The 27,970-nt window shown below is 36.2% G+C and overlaps 2 protein-coding genes across 2 annotated transcripts; one reads left to right on the plus strand and one right to left on the minus strand.

The window, feature by feature from the left end:
- The first annotated feature begins 6,006 nt into the window (after nt 1–6,006).
- On the plus strand, nt 6,007–8,963 carry LOC144434951 (monocarboxylate transporter 13-like). The gene is made up of 4 exons (XM_078123482.1): nt 6,007–6,187; nt 6,612–6,755; nt 7,222–8,355; nt 8,809–8,963. Exons 1-4 carry the CDS (start codon nt 6,007–6,009, stop codon nt 8,961–8,963), a joined length of 1,614 nt encoding a protein of 537 aa, XP_077979608.1.
- A 1,783-nt stretch (nt 8,964–10,746) lies between these two features.
- On the minus strand, nt 10,747–27,812 carry LOC144435033 (intraflagellar transport protein 70A-like). Its single transcript, XM_078123572.1, has 15 exons — nt 27,631–27,812; nt 26,567–26,632; nt 25,868–26,077; nt 25,550–25,606; nt 25,122–25,257; nt 24,649–24,753; nt 21,717–21,845; nt 20,996–21,045; nt 20,347–20,499; nt 19,292–19,554; nt 18,499–18,709; nt 17,853–17,924; nt 13,537–13,719; nt 12,732–12,861; nt 10,747–12,115 (listed from the first exon to the last, which is right to left on the minus strand). Exons 1-15 carry the CDS (start codon nt 27,682–27,684, stop codon nt 11,991–11,993), a joined length of 1,944 nt encoding a protein of 647 aa, XP_077979698.1. The 5' UTR covers nt 27,685–27,812; the 3' UTR covers nt 10,747–11,990.
- Between the last annotated feature and the right edge of the window lie 158 nt (nt 27,813–27,970).

A 27,970-nucleotide genomic window follows, 5' to 3' on the forward strand; every position in this document is an offset into this window, starting at 1 on the left:
TTGACTCTGTGAGTGGAAATTTTATGAAATAATAGTGGATAGTGAACAATTCGTTGTACTCTCTTTTACTTTTATATCTAAAGATATGCTGTATCATATTAAAGTTCAAAATCATTTAGTCTGTAAATGGGGGAGGGGTGTAGATACAGGTAGTGAACATGGACTGCATTGAGTATGGACCAGCAGTTTTCCTTAAGGACCAGCAGCATTTGCTACATGTCGGTCCTTATGACCAGTAGTCATTTTCCCTTAAGTTCACACACTGGTTCGACGTTGTCTTTGGTTAAAATGTTGTTTGATATAATTATCTCATTGCACACTGACACTAGCGTTATTCCACAATTCATTTTGAAGCGCCAATTTGCTATGGAAAGAATGGCCCTGAATTTGTAAACAGAGCTGTACCTTCGACATCAAAACCCAAACTTCAATATCCATTCTAATGATAATGACAATGAAAATTCACTGAGTCCACCTTGGGTTCCAACATAATCGGGGCCATAACAGTTTGGGAGTTGGGTAAAGAAAATGATAATTTTGTTGTGTTGTGTTATATTATTTGAGAAAGCACCATCCATTTTTTTTACTTTGAATGTGACATCTTTTCGGCATCTACTTTGAAAGATACGACATTAGGCCAGAAAAAATGAAAAAGCTGTTCAACCTACCCATATATGTTTTTCTGATGATGGGCAATATATCCTCATGCAGGCTTCTCATTTTTTTTTTCAAAATTAATAGTACATGTAACAATATACATTTGAGTCTATTCCAAATATATAATATCTTATACAGGGGTTTTCTTGGCTCTGATGTTGCATACAAGCATGAATTGAGATTAAATATCCAATGTGCACTAAAAAGAATTGAACAAAAGTTGACGACCATTGGGCCATCAAGTCTATCTGAAAGTCTTGAAATGTTTTGCTCTTTATTCGGGATTTTTTGGAACGAAATTAAACTTCAGGAGAAGTCATTCACCATGTGCACATCCGCATAATATCTTTCAGCTTTGCCACAACAAAATACACTTCCAAATAATATGTAATACATAGCATAATTGTTTCAATTCTGTTATTTTATTATGTCTATGTTTTGATATTTTATGCCTCTAAATGGCCTCCTACACTGTCTTATTTTCAATTTTTTCACCTTTTGAGTTGTCTCCTTCCAATGAATCATTGTACCATATAATTTTATATCTCCACTGTAGTGTAGGTGACAGAAGCCTGAGAAGGGGATGCTAAAATAATACTTGAGTTTCAATTGGCGGGGCTTAACATTTTTGAGAAGAGAGGGTGCGAGGAACTACACCATTTGTTTAACCGTAAATTGTGTACATTTCCTAACTGTAGCTATGCAGATAAATTGCATGAGATAGTATCAAGATGACTGAATAAGTTCTATCTAAACTCGACCTGAAATATTTTGCTGTCATTGTATATGGTTTGTTTTAACCTTGTCAAGCATTGTGAAAAAATGAAATCGACCTACTTACCCAATGTGATGGTTTAGGTTGCCCGTTTACAAGAATTTTTTATTTTTTCTGACCTTACATATGATATATTTAATTGCGTATGCTAAAATATATATTATGTAAGTTACATGCAAATTTATGTAAAATAGCACTTTTCTAAATTTTAAATGCATGATTGCACCAAGACAAAGTGCTGCCCCCCCCCCCCCCCTTGGCAATTTGGTCAGACTACGGCCCTGATCTCGTAAATAATTTAGACCCGATCTGAAATGCGAATGGCTGTAAAGTTTTAAATGGACAACACGGAAAATGGTCAATCTTTTGAGCTATGGATTTATAGGAAAACAACTGACCAGCATGACACAAAATAAACAGTCTGATTCTAGAGTTACAGATAGTCAACAAAGTATCTTTTTTTAGCACTGTAATGTGATATTTGCCAAAGCCTCGGGGACTGGCGAATTTGAATTTATCTCGATACCGTCACACGGACACCCTCTCTATAGTCAGGCAATATGTCTTCCTATTTTTTTTTCGTGAGATTTTATAGGATCAACTTTGAAGGGGTCAGTTTCTTTGTACAGTTGTGATGGTTGGTTTGCAAATATCTGGGTTTTCCCGACAAGTTTGACAAACCGTAGTACAACTTTTGTCGTTATACTGCACTGTTGAACCATTATTAATACTACTTATTATTTAGTATTTTCCGATGTTCTTGTCGCATATTTCTGTCAATTCCTGATCCTTCGTGAGATCCAAGTGAAGTCGTCATTCGAAGTTTTTCGTTTCGTCGATGCCTCAAAAATAACCATTACAAATAGAATTGTCAATTGACTGAATTGACCAAGCATGTCAACTTTATATTTATTATTATAAATTGGATATTGTTCAACTAAAAGTGGTGTACGTCTGAATATATAGATTCATAGGCAAGATTCAATGTTTCACATTAGCGGGACTTGGGACCACTAATTTTTTAAACACTGGTCCGGGGGCCACAAGTTCATAAACTGATTTGCTCACCCCTAGATAAACTTGACATTAGTCTTGTACCGTTTGTTAAATCTCCATGAACTCATTTAATTTATACATGACATTACACATTACTTCAACTCTCACTCGATGTAATTCACTTTGTGTGCACACTCACCATGCAAATTACCCTGACCTAATTGTTTAGACGCAGTGTGTCGCATTGACAGTGACGTCTGCGGATCTCCATGAGTCATCTGCCGGCTTGTTGATCGATCTCAGCACAAAGGTGTCTGTACGTACCTTCACGATCACATTCTTCTCGTGGAAAAAACATCCATTTTTATTTGGCACTCTAAGTTTGTGGGGATTTTTTTCAACGGAACATTCGAACTGAATAAAAACCAAGGTTACCAATAAAACAAGGCAAAATTCTTGCCGTAGTGAATCTGAAAAAACCATTAGACGCCCACCCGCCAAATGATCGCCCATGTGCAACTTTACGGATGGGCTTCGGAAAACTCCGGTATGTATGTATGTATGTATGTATGTATGTATGTATGTATGTATGTATGTATGTATGTATGTATGTATGTGTGTATGTATGTGTGTATGTGTGTGTGTGTGTGTGTGTGTGTGCGTGCGTGCGTGCGTGCGTGCGTGCGTATGCATGTATGTATGTATGTATGTATGTATGTATATATGTATGTATGTGCGTGCGTGCGTGCGTACGCATGTATGTATGTATGTATGTATGTATGTATGTATGTGTGTATGTATGTGTGTATGTATGTGTGTGTATGTGTGTGTGTATGTGTGTGTGTGTATGTATGTATGTATGTATGTATGTATGTATGTATGTATGTATGTATGTATGTATGTATGTATGTATGTATGTATATGGCATACGCTGGTGCAAATAAATCAACATCTACGTTAGCAATGATGGTTAAAACCACGTTCGTGTAGGGTCTATGGTTGAATATAGACCTCCATATAACAGTCTGGTGAACATACCATATAGGTAAATTTTTTTTTTAAGAGAACGTAATACTGGGGTATAAAACGAAACATTATAACAAAGATCCGCGTTGACAAAGTGATGAATTGGGGCTTGGAGGTATAATAAAAATATACGAATTCTGCAAATTTTTAAGACTGTCACTGTACAATAGGTGTGAATAATAATGATTGTAGAAAAATCAAACCAGTTGTCAAGAAAATGCTACATTGTGTAATCTCTACTAGAAGTGAAACCGATTACTTTGACTGTTTTCTTTTTCAGAGGTGATTTTAATTTTTTTCTAAAACAAAGTATATATTGAAAGACTCGTTAAATATTCAAGTTGGTAAACTTGTGATTGTGAGAACAGTTCATTGAAGGTTACCAAGTCTGCGGACATAGTAATTTTTATTTTAAAAACACTCCTATTAACTGTAATTCACAACTAATATGGTGTCTTGTTAACAGACAAGACTTAGAAGCGCAATGCTTAAAACTTAAACACCAACGTTGTCATCATGCTCGATTGATTCCATTGAAAACAATGGGTCAAAGAATATAGCTATATAAGTATGAGGTCAGGAAAGATACATGACTAATTTTATTGTTTCTCATAAACGTGTTTGTTTTTGCTATTCACGATACTTTGTCGATTCAGACATCACTTTGGAATTTAAAAGGTTTATGGCGCCATTATTTCACAGCTGAGTGGTGGGCACAAATGCTATGTTGTACATGATGCCAGGAGGTACTGGTTTTGTAGTGAGCGCATTCCACCGTGGCTCTTTGAAAGTCGTATGAAATTTGAAGCTTGCATTAAGGCATTGCCAAATCATCAAAAATCGTTAATTATATAAATGACTCAATAGAATTTGAAAGTACACCCGCAAGCGATATCGAACATGTGCGCTTTTATCGGATGTATGCACACAATTATAGGAAAATTTGAAAATTACATTACCTAATTGCAAAATATCATCAATTATGCAAATTCCTCATTGAAATTAAAAGTTACAACAGCAAGCTCCATAATACTTTATAATACGTAAACAAGCTTTAAAGTAAATGTATGTCATGTCACCAACGTACATGTGTCTGTCAAAATTTATATAATTTGAAGCTCGCATTTATAAGATATTGCCTAATTACCCTAATCAGCAATAATTATGCAAAGGACTCTTTAAAATCAATTAACTGATTGCCTGATATTTGCAGGGAACATTACTTAATGTATATAGATAGGAAATTGTTCAAGTAAAAATGATTGCCTACAGGTGTGTTATTTGGGTTTGAAAGAAAATGACATTTGGTAAAAATTGGTCTTAAATTTGATGGGGTGTTCTTAGAGGTGTGTAGATGAAACATCGCATCGTTCATGACACAGTTATAACATTAGTGATATGCAAATTAGGTCTACAAATGTGTCTTTTTGGATAAAATCTTCCGAGCTGATTGGTCTGAAAATGGGTGGAGATGTTTCTAGGAGTCTGTAGATGAACTATTCAGCACATAATGATCTCATCAGATCAGTGATATATAAATATGAATTTTGCTGCTATTCAAAACATATTGACGCAATTGGCCATATCAACCATGACCACATGCTTAGCAACAACCAATTGCCAATATATCTTGCAACAATAGCATTATTTTGTAGGAAATTGAGCAAACATACAAACGATGTATACAAATATGCCTAGCAACAAGACCAGGCCCATAACAACAACCCAATATTGTACATTACAAGGATAACAACAGGGATTACTGAGTAATAGACATTCGGATAGACATCCAAAAGGTGAATGCACGTATGCCTAGTAACAAGACCATGCCCATAACAACAGCCACAAAAATGGTGTTTTATGATATCATAGGAAAAATATCAACTGGGAATTAGGCAAATGAATAAACGTTCAGCAAATGAACACTTTTATGCCTAGCAACTAAATGTATACCATGGCAATAGGAACAGTGAAATGGTAATGTATGTTGCAAAAAGAACAACATGGATGGTTAGGCAAGTGGATAAACTTTCAAAAATTGGACATAATTGACACTGCAATGCAGAATGATACTGCACATAGATTACAATTATGGTGTATGTAACATTTTACAAAAACACCATAAACATAACAGTTACACTGTGCTGCAACGCCATGGCGCTATGGAAATCTGCCACTACATCAATTGATCGAACACTGTCTATGTTAATTATATTTAGTCATCTGCGTGAATGTCGCTCAAAAACTGAAAAAGTTCTATCATTACCCGAAGAATGTCTATCAAATTCCGTTTAGATTGCTTAATCCTTCAGACTGAGTATTATTTTTTCAGAAAATGACAGACAGACAAACAGACATACATACATACATACATACATACATACATACATACATACATACATACAGACAGACAGACAGACAGACAGACAGACAGACAGACAGACAAACAGACAGACAGACACAGCAAAATCGATGTTACTTCAACCTTGAAATAGATAGAAAAATGTGACAAAGTGTCTTTTCTTCCAGATCTTCCTTACGGAGAATAAAAAATGGCGGATTGTGGTTGGAAATGGGTTGTTCTTTTCAGTTGCCATATTGCCACTATGTTATCATTTGGGTCAGCCTTTTCACTTGGAGTATTCGTAAGTGAGTTTCAACGATACTTTAACAGTACAGCTTCTGAATCAGCTGTGGTTGGTTCTCTTGCTATAGCAATGACATCATTTGGAGGTAAGATTTGAAGAACATTTTCCATCTTAGACTTTGTCAATTTCCCATAATATTAATATGTGCCCACTTATGAATGGATTTTACCACGATTGTATGTTACACACACACACACACACACACACACACACACACACACACACAGACACACACACACACAAACAAACAAACACACACACACACACATACACGCACACGAAAGTTTTATTACAGATTGTGTAGACACATAATGTGTGTGTGTGTGTGTGCGTGTGTGTGTGTGTGTGTGTGTGTGTGTGTGTGTGTGCGCGCGCGCGTGTGCGTTTTCGCAACTTTTTGAGTTTGATCCTTTAACAATACATATAAATTACTTTCATAGAATCTTTGCAGTCAAAAGTAGTCTTTTTTGGTCGTGTTTGTCGATGCTTCTAGGGTTTTGTTTCATTAGCTCCAGTAAGTATGGTGATGATGAAAAAGTTTGGCTACCGAATGACAGTCATAATTGCAGGTGGTGTGTCTGCTGTTGGCTGGTTGGCTAGCTCATTTGCTACGAGTACCACTTACCTGGTTTTTACTTGTGGATTTGTAACAGGTAAGTTAATCACGAAATGTCATTCACTAATTAATCAAACATAGTATTAATCGCCTCATTGATTGATTGATTGATTGATGCATTCACATGTACATTCAAACATATATACCAGTCTATGATGTTCAAAGAAAGAAACACTGCCCTGCTGCAAGTGACTCAAATATGATAACATACCTCAAACATACTAATCATGCGTAGCTTTGTGTGTGTCTACATATGTATACATTACATACACATGTATATATATATACATAGATGGATCCAATGACACGAACTAGACATGATACATTGTATTGATGATTGGTCTGTAAACTATTTGGATATATCACTCTAATGAATGTTTCATATAAAAGCTAGACCACCAATGTTATCCTCATGATGTTGCCCTACCATCGACAACACAGAATCAAGTTACTTGGATGTCATTCTAATTCTATATCATCCATGCACTGCTTTCGAATTTCAGGCATGGCCAATGGAATGGCATTCCCTACCGTAATAACAGCCGTAAATCATTATTTTACCCGTCGACTTGCTCTCGTCAATGGATTTGTATTTGCAGGACTTGCCCTCGCTATGTTGATACTGCCACCGTTCCATCAAATTCTCATTGACTTTTATGGATGGAGAGGTGCTTGTCTCATTCACTCTGCCTTCCACTCTCATTTGATTGTTTGTGGTGCATTGATAAGACCACCACCACTACCACCACCACCACCACCACCACCACCACCACAGGTAACAGAAACATTAAAAACAGCGAAATCGAAAGTTGATGATGATCATGATGATTCAAGTAAGAATGACCTTCGTTCTGGTTCTAATCAATTAGTGAGAGTTTCTAACTGTACTTCAATAGGTTATGATAATGTCGTCTTTCAAAATGGCTCTTCGAATGATACAAGTGGTGTAGATCGTGTTTCTATAGGTGTTAATACAGGTGATGAAACTCCTGGAAGCGGTGACGATGTTTTAGAGTTTGGTAGACTCGTGATCAACCAAGATGTTGAATCTACAATTACCCGTAGTGATAATCCGGATAAGGCAAAGAGGGCATCGACAGTAAACATAAGGCAGAACTCGATTGGAGGAAACCGATGCTGTACAATGCTGAGATATATCCAACGTTCAGACTTGTCCATGCTTTGGAGGAATCCCCCTTATGCAATGGTTTGCTTTGCTTCTTTCTGTAATGGTTTTGGTGTTACCTCCTTAATGGTACATATCATCATTGGACGGTCTCTGCAGTTGAACATCACTGAACTTGAAGCTGCAACATTGGTATCAATGGTTGGAATATCTAGCCTCATAGCCCGGCTGACTCATGGTTGGATAGTGGATTTCAAGTGTATTAGTTATGGTCACGCTTATGCTCTTACCATTGGTGTGTGTGGTGCTGCCACACTGCTCATGCCAGTAGCAACAACCTACGAACAAATGGCCCCCTTCTGCATTATTGTTGGGCTGACTAGTGGTACTTTCAACCCATTGACAACTGTTGTCATCCGAGACCATGTTGGGCTACAGAAGTTAAGCAGTGGAGTTGGACTTGGATTACCATTTCTTGGCCTTGGCGATATTGCTGGAAGTGTTCTTACAGGTGGGTGGCCCGGGGTCAACTTGTGTTATCATCTATTATCCTTTTACAGCTTTATGTCTCCAAAACAAAAGTAATATTGACTAAAGGCGAGACTTAATTATTCTTGGTGCATTTCTGTATGCTTAGAAGATCACAGAAATGTGGTATTCACCAACCCTGCATCATCTATTTGAAATAGAGCATTGCCAATTGACAAACCTGGCTGGCTTAGAAGATCTCCCTTTAGGTAGATTTACAATTTTATGACTCTGTTCTAGTAAGGTACCAAGATGCAGGATTGGTGAAAATGACCATTCTGAGTTCTTTAAGCATAAACAAATGCAGCCAAGATATAAAATCAGTCACATAGCTTAACTGAAAAAAAATTGTATATTTACTTACTGCAATGTCATGAGTTAACTTTGTTCACAACCATACTGGTTACTGCGTTTATCTCATGTTGTTTCTATCTAGGCATGGTATATGACATAACTGGGAATTATAACTACCCATGCTATATGGCAGGAGCTGTCGATTTCCTGGGTGCCATTGTATTGCTTCCGGAGAACTACGCAAAAAGATGGATGAACAGAAAAGCAGAAAAGACAAGAGGAAAGAATTTGGAGTAAAGAGAAAGACAATTATTATGCTATGAAATAACAAATAACTGAATTGTTATCAACTGAAATGGGCAATTTTTTTCTTTGAAGATCTGAGGATTACAATTTGAGAACTGTAAGATAGGTATGGGCTGTCATGTTCTCAAGCCATAGGTATCTTTATAAGGAACTTTTTCTACATGGTGTCATCAGTTCCATAGTGTGTTTGTTAACTCGATGTTTCTGTACTAGGGCAGGGAATGGCTATGCAAGACAGTTTACAGAGAAAATACATGGCTAATCATCTATAATACTAAGCGAGAGTGTTGTTCGGTGGTGTTTTTCGATTTGGCAGAATGAATTAGAAAACTTTTTAGTGGAATTATGTTTGCAAAACAGTTCTACATGAAATTTGTGGGATTCAGCGCTGTTGATGATGATACCTGAACATGCTACTCATATATAGCGATTTGACTTTGTCTCTGTTCGATTTGTTGTTATGCCATTTTATACCATATCTATCTATGCTAAGTGGGAGTTTTATCCAGGGGTATTTTCCGATTTGGCCAATAAATTAGAAACATACTTTCGGAGTTATGTTCACAGAACACTTCTACATGAAGTTTTGTCGCGGACATCAAAGGTCACTTTAAGAATTTTCTCATAAATATCAGTAATACTTTACATAAACAGATGTTGTACATATCTATGGACACAATCGTATATCCCTTATACCACTATTAATTGTTATTCACTTCCTATAAACTCTAGCTATTAGTCTGTTATACTTGGAAATAAAGACAATCCGTTTTCTGCCACACTACGAGCGACTCCTCTCTCTCTCCACCGTTTCTCGCCCTCTACCTCACAGCAACCTGCCTCCTAATGTGCCTAGCCACACGTTTATAATGTCAGTTTATACCTTATAACAAAGTAATACCGTGCTGAGCAGTTTATTTTCTAGTCAATAACATAAATAACAAGTCACTGAGAATGACATGATTGGGTTTTAAGGAACTGGCAGTTTTCTTGATATCACTACTCTGATCACGCAACAACACTAGTGAACCTAAATCAAACAGACTTAGATATGTTGTGTCTGCTCATTGGACATGGAACATGCCTACTCATGTTGTGTCTCGTCGAGGGACACGGGACATATGCCTACTCTTCAAGATGACGTGAGGGAATAAACCATTCAACAATAAAGGATGGGTCGGGTACGGGGAGGGGGGACGACCTGTTCAAGCATATCTGAGTTATGGCTTTCTACATGAAAACTGCACCAACAAAATCGCTGTCAGGCGTCCATGAGAATAGTTATGCACATGTATGTCATAGAACACTGTCCTAACACCAACTTTGAATAAGATCAAGCATGTCTGAGTTATGGCTTTGGACATGGAAAATTCACAAACAAAATGGCTGCTAGGCAGCCATATTGGATCGTATCAGGACGAAAATGGATATGCACATGTATGTCATAGAACACTGTCCTAATACCAACTTTGAATGAGATCTGTTAAAACATGTCTGAGTTATGGCTTTAGACAGGGTAAATTTGCAAACAAAATGGCTGCTTGGTGGCCATATTGGATTGTATCATGAAAAAAATTGACGTGCATATGTATGCCATTGTATGTTGTCCCTGTACCAAGTTTGAAAAAAATTGGTCCAGGCATCTCCAAGAAACGGCTCTGGACGGACGGACGGACAAATGGATGGAACCCAATCCATAAGTCCCCGTCTTGTACTTCGTCCGGTGGGGACTAACAATTTTGCAATTATGACAAAAAATCTTATTTGCCTCCTTACAAACTTTTATTACATAGTAGCAGGTAATGCTTTAAAAACTTCTGTACAGCAAACTTTGATATCTATCCAAATACAGCATCACAAAGATACTTATAAATTCTCTTCATAATATACAGGACAGTTCTTCCTTGATGAATCTGTTTTTACTAGATACCATAAACTATACTTTCAAAAATGAAGCCAATGGTTGGAATCAATATCTTTCAGTAAGTAGATAAGTAATGTACTATAACAAAGTATGCATAAGCAAAGTAATGTCTGCGTCATCAAAAGTGTTGTTCTATGCAATGGAAACCACTATGTCATCAAATATGTGTTGTGTCTCCAAAAATGTTGTTCTGTGCAATGACAATCACTGTCATCAAATGTGTGGTACTACATGTTGCCAAAAGTGTTGTATGCAATGACTATCATCAAATATGTGGTTCTCTGTCCTGTTCAACTTACAGAGGTTACAGGAACACACTGAACTGGCTGAAGATTTTACATTGATTAATTGTTTTTTTTTCCTTCGTCACCCATATATATTTTGCTGTTGTGTAATATGTAATTCATTTTGTGATGTATTTTTCGTTGTTCTCTGGACTGAGTCCGTAATAAGGTTTTTAAAATAATAATAATAATAATAATGATAACAATGATAAACACTATGTCATCAAATTTGTTTTGTTTTGACAAAACAATAACTACATCATCAAATGTATGTGCTTTTTGCTATGACAAACACTGCCATTATCAAAGGTGTGGTCTTATGGCAACAAATGTACTGTTTTTCGGGCATGAAAATGACTCAATGTCAAGTGTTGTAATGGTATAATTGTACAATTTCACAGGCATAGATTGTATCATGTTTTATGGCCCACTGTTGAATTTAAAAGTACTTTGTACTATATATATATTAGGTAACAGGGTGTGCAAGTCCAAAGCTAAATGTGAGGGCCGTTGATATTTTTCCTTGGATCACTAATTTTTCACAATGACAGGTCAACCGACCACTACAAATGAAAGAAACAAGAGACTATATAACAATCGAATTATGATTATCGTGGCCACCAGATCTGACTGCAGGACTACTAGATTCTTTTGATTCACTGGTTCGGGAACCATCAGCATCAAAATTGCTTTGCTCATCTCTGATCACTTAAATAATTTACATCAGTTCTTTGATCAGACCTAATCTAGTCACACATACTAACAGAATAACATATTTACATTTAATTTGTAATCAAGAATAATAAATAATTAAATCAATTCTGTAATCAGACTCTTCAGTTGACGTGCTTCATATGTTACAGTGTTCTTGCCTTCATGTTTGGGCTCTTCCTCCAATGGCTGTTCTATCAATGCTTTGACATCCCTTCCATATGCTGTGAGACAGAAAGTAAGATCAGCTGTCTATTCCTATACCATGGGATTACAATTTGACATTGACATGTGGACGTATGTGGTAGTGGCTTTACTGACTGGGAGAGGATATCCGAAATTATAATTTTTTTATCATTATTATTTGATTTGTCAAGGAATGCACTACTATGTTTCAGATTATTATAAAACAGACTAAAAACTAAAATATCTCAAGAGTTACAGTAAATAAATAAGACAAAGAAAAATCAAAGAACTACTCAAATATTTTTCTATTCATATAATTAGAAATGTCTCATTGGAGAGAACAGTGCTCGGTGCAATATTACTAGCAGAGCATTATTTCCTTAATTCAAAAGAATAAGGATGTTCTTAAGTTGTTACTCAGAGTTTCACGCTTCCTCAGTGATCATCAGATGACTGATAAGTCGCAGAGGAAGCGTAATGACTTATAACATCCTTATTCTTTTGAATTCAGGAAATAATTTTCTAGGAATAAATATCACAAATTGTTCTCAAAAATTTACTCATCAACATTCTTTCAAAATATGAAATATAAGGCTTCAATTAAATATTGATTGATTATATAAGTTGAATACATGTAGCTGTGGTTGTCCTTACCTTCACAATGTTCAAGGAATTGTACACATTCTTGGGAAACACTATCTCTCAACATAATCATGTGTTTTGCCATGTTTTCTAACAATGACAGAAAGCATCTCTTGGCGTAGAACCAAGTATCTGTACCCAACTATCAAAAAAAAAAAGAAATGCGAAAAAATTACTACTGCTGAAATCTACACATGTAATGTACAAAAGGAAAGTTTACTCTATGGTTTATTCCGCAATATATAGGTATGATTAGGTCAAAGGTCATATGATTGAGTTACCTAAAGATATCTAATGCAATCTCAATAGCAGTTGTTTGTGCTGTGTGTGACACTTACAGCCCGTGAAAAAACACTGATGCATTTGCTTGCAGCTTGCAGGAATGTGATAAGTTTCATGCAAAAGACATACACTGTAAATTGTGGGCAGTAACTTATCAAAGTATAAACACGGCATGAGCCATATGAGCCCTGGATCTAATAACTCTGTTTAGTGTTAGAAGCCTACACATTATAATGATCTGATCATGTCCAACTGTTAGTGTTACATTATAACTTGCACAGATATAAACAAACTGATTAAAGCATTGATTATTGTGTAAACACACATCAGAGGCACCCACTATTGTTTTGTATCAATTGTATTGATGTTTTTTTTACCTAATTTTGTCTTTGCATGAAGTCTGGTTTTTTTTGGCTCACTTCATTCATGCGAACACACTGACATTTTTTTTTTGTGGGTTGTACTTGTGCAGTGTGGTACCCTGTAAAACAACACAAGTTGTCTTACTGACACAACAAACTGGGATAGTACTTACCTTTTTGTTGTATGGTTCCAGACTTTTAATCACTCTTGATATACCAAACTCATAGTTCCCCTTAGCACAGTACAAGGTACCAATCACCAAATTGACAATACATAAATGATAGATTTTTTTGTCAGGATCATCATAGGCCACCTGCTCCTCTTCTTTTTCAATCTTTCTCATTAATTCCTCCGCCTACAAACATCAGAATTAACGTATGGAATGATTTATGTGAAATGTAATTAAAGGGCTATGTTTCAATCCTGGGTCATCGCATTAATGTTATCTTAACAAGGATTACATGGGATTACTCGTTTGTTATTGACCTACTTTCCTACAACTCTGCCAAACAAACGAAGTTTACGCTATATTTGAATCTTAATTTGAAGTGGGCATTTAAGACAATTTATTTGATAAATATGTTTCAAGGCAGTAACACTGTACTTCAGGACAACTTATTGAAGTGCACTTGATATATTCTATACTTCTTCATATTTGAATTGTAGACTCAGACTGGTGAGAAGTATACAAGTTCAGTGACACTGCATTTTATGGCACCCTATCAAACTTTATGATGTACTCAACCCCTTTACTACCATTGTAGGAGTTATTTAGAAACGCCTGTGATCAGAACATCATTTTAACAGTGGTGGACAATGAAAACTGGCATTGAAGGTGCCGAAAAAAAGTCTACTTTTTATCACTGTCAAACTGACAAACATTAATACAAAATAAGAGTGGGCCCCTCTGATGTAGGTTAACTTGACTCTCTTATCAGTTTGTTTATGTCTATGAATATTAGTCTCTCGCCAATCTCTGTGGTCTGTCTGGTCCTAAAATTCAGTGTATGGATTATGCTGAGTTTTGGGTGAAAAAGCGCCAACAAACATGACAAGCAGGACAATACAGCAAAAAAACATACACACAGCATTCAAGTCTGCACTGAATAATTACAACAGGGTTTCAAGAGAAATATTCTTCAATATAACTTTATAGCGCTTCTGATAACAAATAAAACCTGATGCACATATAATTTCAACAATGAAGGTTAAGACTGTGCATATTCACATAAATGCTAGTCAATTTAAAATTGTTTCACAAAAAGGTAATTTTATCGTTTCGCAAGCATTGCTATACAGAGGCTTACAAAACTTTTATTTTCAATACAGAACTATAACTTCAATGCAACACCATTGATGCAGATGTGCATTAAAGAGATCTCACAATCTTTGAACGAATGATATTTTGAAGACAATAAAAGATTGCCAAATTGTTGAAATTCATTTTACATGGCAATTAATAAAACATATAACGTCGGTTGAAAACATTCACCAGGACGAAATAACACAACGATCATCAGTCACTGCCACTGCAAATGTTCTGGTGGCAAAAACTAATATGATACAGCTGCAGGGCTTTCTCAATAGTCAATGAAAATAAATGTCATCTGTAAACTTCCCTTGTGGCACAACAACCATTTTGTTATGGGTCCATGGACCACCTGACAATTTGTTTGGAATAACGTGAGAAATTGTCGAAAGTTAAACATCTTTATTAGCATATTGCCTAAGTTCATCATGGATTTCGCAGTTTTATAGAAGGCCTTTCCCTTTTCAAACCTTCCACAAAATCGATGTCTGGTTGATTATTTTAAATTAAAATCTCTTGAGGTTGACCTCCACGACGACGACTACTCAATTCACCAATTTCACAAAATTTGTCCACACATTCTTTACTGTAGTGACATGCACGTGGACAGACTACTTTTGAAAAACTCCCCAGTGGACACACTTCAGTTGTTTTGTCACATTAAACTATTTGTTGACAATAGTCTTCACATGAACATGAACGTTTATCGTAGTTTCCATAAGAATGACACGTAGTACTACACTTCTATCCTGGTTCTCTTCTTTGTTCTTTGTAGGGGTCATTTAGAGAGTTGAACTTTACCTTGGCGTCGTCTAGTTCAGTTTCTAAAAACGCGATGTCTCATTCCATGGCCTCTATTGCTAATTTTTCTGGTGCTTGATACTCGTAATTATCGAGAATTGTGTCATCGACATCATCACATTTTTTTCAGATTTTGGACGTTTGGTATCAGGTGACTTGAACAACCGTTTAGGTGTGGTGATTTCTCGTAAAGTGTTGATATCAGGACCATTTACGATATATTGCTCTGCGTCTTCAGACTTTAAACGGAAATGTGATTGCGAAGTTTGTATTTAAGCAACTCTGTTCAAAATCACACGCTTGTGTACTATACTGACAGATTGGGAGAATTTTAAGAAATCTCTTGAACGGAAAAAATTCATCGTGGACTCGGTTTTGAAACCGAAACGACAGAAGTCATCTGAGAATTTCAGGAGAACCAGATCAATGGCACTTAGAAAAGTATCAATCGTTTTTCAACGTGGAATATTGTCTACCTTCTCCATGCTTTGGTTCTGACAGGATACGTGTTCATTCACCGATCGAAATGGGCGCCAAAAACTTTTTATTTGACCATACCACTTTATGTAAGGGGTGTCGCGTACTGAAGCGATTACCGATTTATTAATTAACCTGTAATTTTTTGCTTTTTACAATTATTCATGCAATTTTTATGAAATTTACAAAAAGAGTGACTTTAATATTGCTAGATGGACATCGAATATGATTTTCTCACTGCTACTGTTACACTTGATGTATCCACAAAACAATTGGTGATCCGACAGCTACATGTAGGTCATATGCAATCAGCTGACTTCCCTTTTCGTGGTACCAGATACAATTGTATGGAATTAACAGCTCTGGGTTTACAGGTAATCAGTGTTGTGTACCAGCGAGAGTAGTATGTGTAATGATGAAACTTTTGAGTAGAGGTCGTCTAATTCATTATGGAAAAGCCTATAAAGTGAAGACTATAATCGTCAACAAATAGTTACAGAATTGGAAATTTGTGGATGTGACAAAACCAACTGGAGTGTGTCCACCAGGTAGTTTTTCAAAAGTAGCGGAGAAAATGTCTGTCCACGTCACTACACTGTGTGGACAAAATTTTGTGAAATTGGTGAAGAGAGCAGTTGTCGTCGTGGTGGTCCGCCTCCAGAGATTTTATGTCAGCCAGATATTGATTTTGTGGAAGATTTGAAATGGGAAAGGCCTTCTATAAAACTGCAAGAGATCAGTGAAAGTATACAATATGCTAAGAGAGATGTTTCACTTTAAATTTCGACAATTTCTCACATTAATCAAAACAAATTGTCAGGTGGTCCATGGACCAATAAAAAGTGGTTGTTGTGCCACAAGGGAAGTTTGCAGCTGTAGCTTATACTGTTGATGGATAACCTGCCCAAGCTCTGGGGCCAGGCCACACAGTTGTAGTTGACAATGCACTTAAATACACCGTTATGAAGGTGGACGACTTTGGCAAATTGGCTTGAGGACATTGGGATCGAACTTGTATTTTTACCAAGATACTTCCCAGAACCCAATCCTATTGAGGCTTTTAACAGCCAGGATTTCTTTTTATTATAAATGACACAACCATCACTGCTCATGATACTAGTTTTACAGAAATACCTTGTTATATAAGATGTGTACACGAACCCTCTAGTTCATGAAAGACGCTGACATATTTATTTTTTTAGTGTTAAAAACAAATTTTAAGCTATATTCAAAGTAATGAATAAATATTTGTCTGAAAGCCCCATGATCTCTGATGCTATTCAGTGCAGACTGGAATATCGCTAGTGTACTGTGAGTTTAATACAGTATCCTGCTGCGTGTTGTGGCCATGCATAGCCGAGAGAAAATATGCTTACTCATTGCAATCAGAATGAGACAAGGTTCATGTAAACACAGGTTGTCCAATGCAGTTATTCTTCTAGTAGTATAACTTGTCAAAGCATACAGTAATGATTTGGAATAAGCCTACTAAATGATCGAATTCGACTTTTAGCACCAAATAAAAAAATAATCTATAGGCTTACACTGTTTTTAATTGCATCATGATAAACTTTCACACAGACATAAACAACTGATCAGAGACTTTGCGCGCTTTGCGTCAACCTATATCAGACAGTCCGGTGTTGTTTTTGTATCAATATTTGTCAGTTTGATAGTGATAAGAAGTAGACTTTTTTCGGCACCTTCAAAGTCAGTTTTCATTGTCCACCACTGACAAAACGATGTTCTGATCACAGGCGTTTCTAAATAACTCCTGCAATGGTAGTATGTTGACTTGTTATTATGTCAAAGACACACCAGCTTGGCTGGTAAAATAACATTGACATGTACTGTGTCTGATGACAACCTATCAAAATTCATATTACATGTGTTATACTCACCTCTTCATTTTGACTGGTCATGATGTAAGAGACACACAGATTGGCTAGGACAATGGCACTGACACTCAGTATCTACAAAGAAAACAGGGAATAAAATGCAAAAGCTAATTAGTTGTCATTGTAAGAAATGACATGCCACGTCACCACCACTAAACACAGTCCGTATTCTCCCTACAGGTAGTAACAAGGGTGTCAAGTACTCACAAAATTTCTGGGCATATTATTGATAAAACTGATAATTATCCTTATATGTAGTTACAGTTACCCAGACTTTCACCACTGGGGGCGCTGCCTACAAGACCTCCCCAAGCGAGAGTCTAGGGAAACAAGATTCTAACTTGCTCATGCAGGAAGTAGCTTCTAGAGTGGTGCATGCTGGGGAATACTTCACATCAACATTGTATTTGTAGGCTAAACGATTTAGGTACTTTTGTGACAAGTTCTCACTTCTCAAGCGAGTGATACATCTAAATTATAACAAAAACATTTTTTATGACTTGAACAAAATGTACTGTGTGACTCCCAGGTAGGGTAGTTGAAACATGGTTTACAGAGTCTGGGTGGTCTGGTAGAAGAGACAATCAGAAAGGACTACACAGACACAATATATATAGTAAAATAAAGGTAAAGGAATAAATATACTTACATTATCATAATGTTTCTTGACAATTGGTTCATAAAAACCTGTAGCTTCTTTAAATTTTCCTTCTTGCATGAAAAGTACATGGGCTACATTTAGTTTCCAAATGTCGTGTTCATTGCAGAATTCAACAGATTTACGGAAGATTTTCTCTACTTGTGCATAATTTTCTAAATCCCAGTATATCTTGGCTTGTGCCATCAACACAGGTATGTATCTGTAATGATAAATAGAAAGACAAATAAAATTGATGTATGTGTTAGCTGGGAAAGAGACACAACACCGTACGTCTGCAATGGTACTTTAAAGATGTCTTTAATGAGACAAGTGTTAACTTACATTGTAACCATTAAGAGATATGATAATCTGTTCATTTGTACAGAGTTACAAATCTTGCAAACAGACAATGATGTAAATGAAAAGAGCATTCTTAGGTTAATTATCGTAATGAGTGTAGTAAAAAGCATCATCTCTGAATATTTAATTAAGGCTTGGTTTCGCATATGATTAAAATATACGCATGAAAATCCATTGTCTGGCAGAGCTGTAGAATGAGTTGGTTCAGATACAATGATCAAGGGCCTATGTCATTCTTATGGTTCAACTGATATATTAAGATAACACTAATGGTTGAACCTGGGATTGAATCCCCAGCCTTTAAACTTGTGATAGGTTATAGTGGTGTTTATTTCAGTGACAAAACACAGCAGTCATACATCTTTCAAATGAATGCAGGAACTACTGACTGACTGACACACAAAATGGACAATACACAATTTACAGAGCTAGCCAAGATTACCTTTCTAGGGCTTCATCATAGTCGTTGACAGCTTTTTTAACAGAGTCGTCATCATGATTTTGTCTAGCTTCTTGTACTTGTTTGGTTAGTTTCCTAAGTTGTTCTGTATGTTTAGATGCCATGTCATCAAGTTTCCTGTACGCCTCTTCTGGTGCAGTTTGTTGAGTAAGGATGGCATCAATGAAGTCAAACAAATACTGGGTCATGTACTTGAATGTAAGGTGGGCATTCTCTGCTAATACATCGGCTGCTAAGTCATAATACTGTCAAAGATCAAATATACAACATAGTTTATTAAACAGCAAAGCTGATGAAAGTATGATTTCATTTTCATCAGATCATCCATGAAAATACAGCCCAGATGACGATGATGGTGGTGGTGGTGGTGATGAATATTGGTACATTCCAAAATTCAATCATTTACTAGTTAAGCTTGGTATATACAAAGCAATTGGTACATTATTCCTAACTCAATATCACCCAAAATCTGTCTGAATTTGGAAAATGTGAAATATCAGCAGTGTACCCTCTAATGATAGCCAAATTTTGTTGTTGTGAGTCAAAATTATAAAAACTGCCATTTCTTGTGAGTCACCACATACTAAAAGATAGGACTTTAGGAGAAAACCAAATTTTGGTGCGTCGCTACAAATTGTGTGCATAAAATTAGCTTAGGGGGCACACTGGAAATATTTATATCACATGTTTCACTTGTTTGAAAAACTTACAAATTCAAGGTCATAGTGACCTGTGGGCCGTGTTATCACCCCAAACCACGTTCAGTTTCAATATAATAGCCCCCCCCCATCCCTAACCTCTAAAGACACTTGTCCTGCAAGTGACAAACTACTGAATAGTAGCACATATGTATTTTTTGAAAAACACAAAAACATAACGATTACAATATGTACACTCGAATTCAAATTTCTTGAATTTTAATCCTGATTATAAACACCAAGTACTGTACCAGTCAGTAGATGAGTATCATGTAGAAACCATTCTCTGTCAATCACTGACAAACCATTCATCATTGGAATAAAATTATCTACTCTTACCTCATACTTTATATACAATAAAAGTAAATTGCCGAATGTCTCTGGAGGGAATGGGTTCTGTTGAAGTAAAAACTGTAACTTTTCAAATCCTTGTGTTGGACTTTCATCCATGTTCATCAAAGCTTGGTTGTGAAGGCTGACTGGATCAAGTTCCTAGTACAGATAGAGAGTGAAATGTTTCTTTGGTTACAATAATAATATTACTGAATAAAATTGATTTGATAATTGTAGAGTCCATGATAGGAACAGCAGAAAGATTCACAGCAGGACTTGTACATAAGAAATGCAGGCCCATTCAGATATGTTTTCCCTTGTCAACAAAATCTGTATATCGGTACTATTAGGGACTTTTGCAATTGAGTATCATGTCTTTTAAGCAGCCAAACCACAACTTTGAAAAAAGGATTATTTGTATCTGTATGAATTCTCGATACCTGCAATAGCATTTTACCTCATGCTAAAGGGTCAAAATCGAACAAGAAGGTTGACTTATTTTCATGTGTGCTTATAGTAAATTATGAAGTGCATGGAGCTGAAGTCATGGTGTCGACCAAGGAATCAAATGTTTGTTATCTTTATATATAGGCAGTACTGAGAATTAGGGATCAGTGTTAAACAATTGATTTTGATGTATGAATTAATAACCTACCTCTTCCGATCTTGGTGGCATATCAGTCAATGCTTCCTTTGCAGCTTCAACTGTAATTTCAAACCAATAAAAGTGATTTAGATATTGTAGCCTATAACTCAAACCTAAATTTTAAGTGTCCAGATTGACTGTTATAACTTTACAGGTGTTCTCCTCAGGAATCAACTGAAAGGTAGACTTGGTATAAATTTCCATAACAAAAGTGACATCTTGATATGTAAATTGTTAACTGTTAATTTCAAGATAAGGTGGAATCATAGGACATGGGAGAAACTCTGTGGTGGAATTAATTATTCACAAAGGCCTGTATAGAACCACTTGCATACTATCGAGGAACTAGTTGGAATGATGACGAATGGTTCTTAGATTGAAATTAAAATATCTGTTTGGCTTCAAAAATAAGTTGGGTCTTTTTACACCTTACTTATGTGTTTTATTTGCATTTGATTGTGCTATGGTAGCTTTCTTTAAAAATGTGATTTTCATGCCATACTAGTATTTATATATTTTTTCCGGAACTACATAAAAATGTGTGTGATCAAACGGATAAAAACTAGTTTGGGTCATGTGACCTGAAACACTTCTTTTCTTTTTTCTAAGTCACATGACTTGTGTAACTCAATCAAAGACTACAGTTACGGTCTGTGTCCCGTTAACTCCTGAGTCCTTGACAAGACTAATGATTTGAAGAACACACCAACAGAAATAATGATTTACTTACAGTTTTTGAGCTGATATTCAATGGCTGCTTTGAGATTAAATGCTTCTATCAAAGCTGTCTCATGTAATGTCAGTGTATTACCAACACTCCTTACGTCAATGCCTTCAGTTGTCATGCCAACACTTAATTCTGTAAGTGTAAATAAACAATGTATCATTTACTTGGTACTAGCTGGTCTAAAGAGACACAAATATATACATACACTTGATACTCTCAAAGGCATAGAGTACCAATGGGAAACATAACTGACAAAGCAACATATATAGCACTATGGGTATTTACAACTAGTAGGGTATTTACATGGGTAGTAACAGCTTTGGAGATTTGTCATGTGCCTCTTAAATTTTAAGTTGAATGTTCATCCTAAAGAAATCAATTTTATTTCACTTACTACATGAAATAATGACTTGATTCGGTGTATTACTGCAAAGGTTTATTTAGTTATTATATGACAATACTCTACTACATATATGTGAGTGAATGAAACAGTAAATCAAAGCCATGATGTTGAAGACCTGACAGATACTATAATTAAAACAAGCGACCTATCGGTCAGAATAGCTCCGCTGGTTTTTTTTTTAATTTAATTTTTTATTTTGGTGACACGTAGAAGTGGTTCAGTTCTTCAGCTCTTCACTATGCAGTTTTGTTTTAGCGATGCAATAAAGTGGTTAGTGGTTCATATGATGTCTCACTGTAAAACACATTTTACACAGAAGTTGGTAATGTATTGTACTTTTATACCATAGTCACCATTTTATAACAAAAATCTACTGTTATGAAAAATTGCACAAAATCTCAGAAAAAAAATGACTGGGAAATGCACACAAGAAAAAGGAAAAAAAAGGAGGATTTTGAGGTTGGCTATAAATAATTCCATTGTCTTACAGCTTTAACCCTGGGAAATTTTAATGATGAATGAAATAAACTAGGGATCTAAAATAATGTTGAGGCAATTTGAATTTCAATTTTCTAACAAATTTACCAAGTCAACAACATTCAACTTGTACAAGTTGTAGTAGATATATATAGGGAAGAAATGTATTAATCGCCATCTTAGTTTCCGGACGGCGACAATCCCCGCCAAGTACCCGAAAGAGAGTCATTCTGGCAGCCATACGTTACAGTGGTAACACTCGTTCATGTTCTATTACCTTTCATAAAGAAAACACAACGAAATGGTTGAAGTGATCTTTTTTTTTAATTTCTTTTCATCACAACAACAAAATCTGCGTGATCAAAAGTGTTGTAAACTAAACCAGAAAGAATTATCGGACTGGCTAAACTTCCCGATGAACTGGAGTAAGGTCCAAGTAAGCCTCGATAGTACGCGAGAAAATCGTCTCAAACTAGCGATACAACTTTCAAAATATAACTTGACATGTCTTCATTTGTTAGATTTATACAATTCAAGACGCGTTTTCACTCGAAAACAACAATTCTGTGAATAATGACACTCTGAACGCAGCGATTTCTCGGACGATGTTACCACTGTAACGTATGGCTGACAACGACTTGCTTCCGGGTTAGTCCCTCGTGCATCCGGGTACCTGGGGTTGTCGCCGTACGGAAACTAAGAAAGATGGAATTTACAGTGTTTCTTGTGACCGGCGCGGCGCCTGTCAGCAGACTCGGCCATTTTTTTCATCATTCCATTGTATTTAAACCTTGTACTTGACATTTCGCAATATTTATAATTCTCAACAAAATACCTCAACATGCCTCACTTCGCTCGTACGTACTCAAAGCAGCCCCTCGCGGTGCGGTATGATCACTGATGACATGACGAGAGAACCTTTTCGGATTTACATGTAAAACGGGGAAAGATACGCAAAACATAATGCAAAGTCTGAAGCCAAATTAAAGTTGTGATTATTTTAATTATTTTTACTTGCCAAATATTTGCATTTTGGAAATGGCAAGACACGTTCATGTCGTTTAACTTGACATGTGAACTGTCGGCCAATAAACAAAATTTGGTTGATTCACAGTCCGCAGTTAGACTGCTCTTGCATAACTTCAACCGCATGCCTTCCTTACGCAAGTTGTCTTAATTCTGGTTCACTGTCACTCCAAATTGCACGACAATATAGAATTAATCACAAGTTACATGTTATCTGAAAACATCACATTTTTATAGTGGGTCTGAAGATTTTAGTGAGTACCAAGAACATCCTGTGTTGTGTCTTGCTGTGGAAAATCGCCCGGTCAAATGAGGTCAGCTTCAGCTTCTGGTCGAATCAGGATAGAGTATGCAAATAATGACGTTGCGGACTGGCTGATTATGTAGAAGGGGTGCAGAATTTGGATTTTAAGTTTACAACCCTGTTTCGAATAAACGCTTGTCACTTCATGCATTTGGGCGCCCAATGCGTAGAATTATGACTATAGCACATATTAGATTGCTTGTTTGACGTCAATAGTGTCTTTTGAAAAGTGGCAGTTTACTTAAAGTCTCGTCGACTGATTTCCAATATGGCGTCGGTCATTATGCTCATTAACATATTCATTTTTTTTTCAAATTACAAAAAAAAATCATAAAAAATAAAAATGAAGATGTGCTGACTTGAAATTAACAAACCTGAGTAAGCTACCCCCTGCGCATCAACACACCAGATATCAAAGCAATCTGACAATAAGTTTTCACGGAGATGATGAAAATGACATTTTATGAAAAAAAATCATAAAAAATTGAAAATGGCATAGATCAACTTGGCATGAACAAATCTGAATAGCCTCCCCCCAGGGAACATGCACACCAAATATCTAAGAATACTGACTGTCACTTTCGGAGAAAATAATGAAAATATAAAAGTTTGACGGACACCTATGATTCACTCTACTCTCTATACTCTATACAACCTATACCTAAAGCTACGCTTTCAGCTTTCGCTGACAGCAGAGCTAACAAATCATAACCGTTATTGCCTACCTGGATGTTCACGAATTCCTCTTTCTATGATGTCTGCTATATGTTTCAATGCTGGTGCATACTGTTTCATGGCATAGTAGCACAGTGCTATGTTATAAGACAAATCTGTTGAAACAAATCAAATGGAATACATAAACAAAGAGAAAATAATTGGTAAAAAAAAAATAACACAGTAAAGACACAAACTTTAGTAGGGTAGCCATAGTGGAATTGAATTGATATGAAATATTACATAATATGACTACTAATAGATGTCACACAGTATACGACCGTCTAATAATGTATAAGAGTATGTGAGTTTAAAACTTCAATATAACCCGATGTCTGCATGGCAGTTTAAAACTTTCCATGTTTATAACCCAGTATCTGCAGGATAGTTTTACAAGGTTTATAACCCAGTCTGCATGGCAGTTTGAAACTTATCAGGTTTATAGCCCAGTATCTTAGAATCTATATGGCAGTTTGAAACTTACCAGGTTTATAGCCCAGTATCTGCATGGCAGTTTGAAACTTTTGACAGGCTTCTTCATATCTGCCTTCTTTATACAGTAAACATCCCATGTTGACCTCCGTATCAGCATCATCAGTTGGGCACTGCTCTACCATACTCTGAAAACCAAGTTAATATATTTCACACGTTGTAACACTGTTACAGTATCAATGTGGCAACCTTGAAATAAATTCCTCAATTTTACAAATTCAAGCAATACACTAACTGTATTTTGAGAGTTTCCACTTTTAGTTGATTGCATAAAATGACATTGAATGATACCTTTTCAATATCGATTCCAGTTACTATCAAATCAATGTTTTACAAAAAAATAATCCTGTTACTTTTGAAGATGAATGGGAACATAATATTTCGATCATGCGATATGATATATTCATATTTCTTTTTTACCTTAGCTCCTGGTAGGTCCTCTTCTCCATACTTTATGGCTGCCTGTAGTTTCGTTATCTGTTGATATAGAAATGAATGATAGGTTAAATGCAAAACTGTCTGTCTGAAGAAGGAATGATTATGACAACACATATAACATTCACACAATGTCAATATCCAATGTTGTTAATTTTATGTTTGCAATTATAAACATGATTTCAACTATGCTAGAATGTCCCTGGGAAGAACATTGAACATAAATCTATAATAGGGATTATCACTCAGAGTCATAGACTACAGAATTTCTGGATACAAAGTTTACAATTTCTATCAACTTACCTGGCCTTCGTAGCTAGTGTTGTCAATTTTAGATGTAGCCTTCATTGCCTCAGGATACATACATCCTTTATACAGTGACTGAGCATGGTATAACTTATAGTTATCATTGTCTGGTTGTAACTGAACTAATTGTTCATAGCACTCAGCAGCATTCACAAAGTCTTGCATGTAGAAGTAACAATATGCCAGTAAAGAGAGTGCTGCTCTAGACTGTAAATATAAACCACATTGAAAAAATTGATCATTCTGAAAATGACAGACTAATTTTCTAAAAATCTATGCAGACATTACTTGTCTGGTTTTCTATGTGGTGATGAACGTTTGTCAGCTTACACTTAGACTTGTGTGTGTCTGTGTGTGTGTGTGTGTGTGTGTGTGTGTTTGCTACATGTTGTATGATAAACATGATTATGGTGAGTGGTACTTTTGTCTACTGTCTTTTAGTACAAACACTCTGATAAAGGTAGTAGTACTTTGAAATCACAATGGGTATACAACAGTCATTGGTACTCTCACAATAGAAATATCTTTTCCAGAGTTTGTTTTAATCCACTCTCTACCGAGAAAGGGGGGGGGGGTATTTGTTTGTATGCATATAACTACAATATGAGCAAGACAGGATTGACAATGTCATTCAGAGTTATTGAACTTAAAACATTGGGGATTTTGGAAACAGAATTCATTAATCTATATACTTACCTTAGGATGATTCTGCAACTCTGTTGATAATATCTGGATGGCATCTGTATATTTGCCTTCCTTTACCTAGATAACAACACAAACATGATTAGACTTAGAATACACCATAGAGGTAGAAACACTTCCTACCTCCATGAATAGAAAAGATTAGTCATTGAGAATACTTGATAGAGGCGTACATGTACATGTAAATGTACTAACAGCAGTAAATCTTTCAGTCTAGGCTTTCAATAGCCTATAGTCAAGCATAGACCCTCTGTCAAGTCATGTTAGGATTTTGACTATCGTTGGGGAGATGATAATCACTAGACTCTAGGCTTTTGAATAGATCACAAGAGGCAACTTGATTTTGCTGCATTTCCACTAGTAATGTAAATGTATATGCTGTCACCTAGGCTATCTCGTGGAAATGATATCATTACAAAGGTACTAAGAGACATGACATTGTAATCACTCCACAGAAGATGTATTTACTGTATCTCTGAATATTTTTTCTCTTTCTTATCAAATAGTTAAGTAACTGATTCGGTACACAGTATGGTGATGTTGTGATTGTGAACCGACTCGGATTGATTTGGTGTATAGTTATGCGACAGACAAACAGGCAGACAGAGAGACCGACAGACATACATCTACAGTCAAAACATTACAATACAAGACATGCCCCATAACAACTGCTCACTGTGACTATGTCATTCTATGCTCACAATAATACAATTCCATGGGGGCATAGTGAGGGAAGGCCTTTCCATGCTATCCATGAATCTACAATGCATACGATTCTGAAAATTTCCCGTCTACACCTCAGATCACCAAAGGTTTTAACAATAACACCAAGGAAAAGTGGCAATGTCAGAATCGAGTTCCGACTTACTCAGTCTGCAAGCAAGTCGTTGTGGACACTTTACAGGTGATGTTAATATTGCTATGGGATATTTTTCGTAACCATACAGTGTAGCTACGAACTCAATATACTAAACAAAGATCAAAATCAACTGATCTGAGTGATCAGTACTAGACATCATAGATTCAGCAGAGCGTCCATACGTTGTCATGACACTTACCATAAGATAAATGGTTGCTGTATATTCACCGTCCTTTATATCAAACAACGACATTTCGTGCCTGTTCGATGTAAATTATTTCAATTCACTTGGAATGTTCAGAAATGATAGACTTCTACCCCTGAACAATACGGTGTGATTTGTACACAAACTGACAGCAGACCAAACTCAACCGCTAGTTCCGTCCCGATCCTAGGAATGTAGCAAACTACGCATGCGTATGGGGAGTGCTACGTTATTAGCCCGTTGGTGGCGCTGTCGTAGCCGCGCTCTTTGGCGGCAAGTTATAGCTAATCATCTTTACTTTTATTTTTCTTGCGAAAAGATATAGGACTAATTC

The sequence above is a fragment of the Glandiceps talaboti genome, chromosome 5, assembly GCF_964340395.1.
Source record: "Glandiceps talaboti chromosome 5, keGlaTala1.1, whole genome shotgun sequence".
NCBI classification, from domain to species: domain Eukaryota; kingdom Metazoa; phylum Hemichordata; class Enteropneusta; family Spengelidae; genus Glandiceps; species Glandiceps talaboti.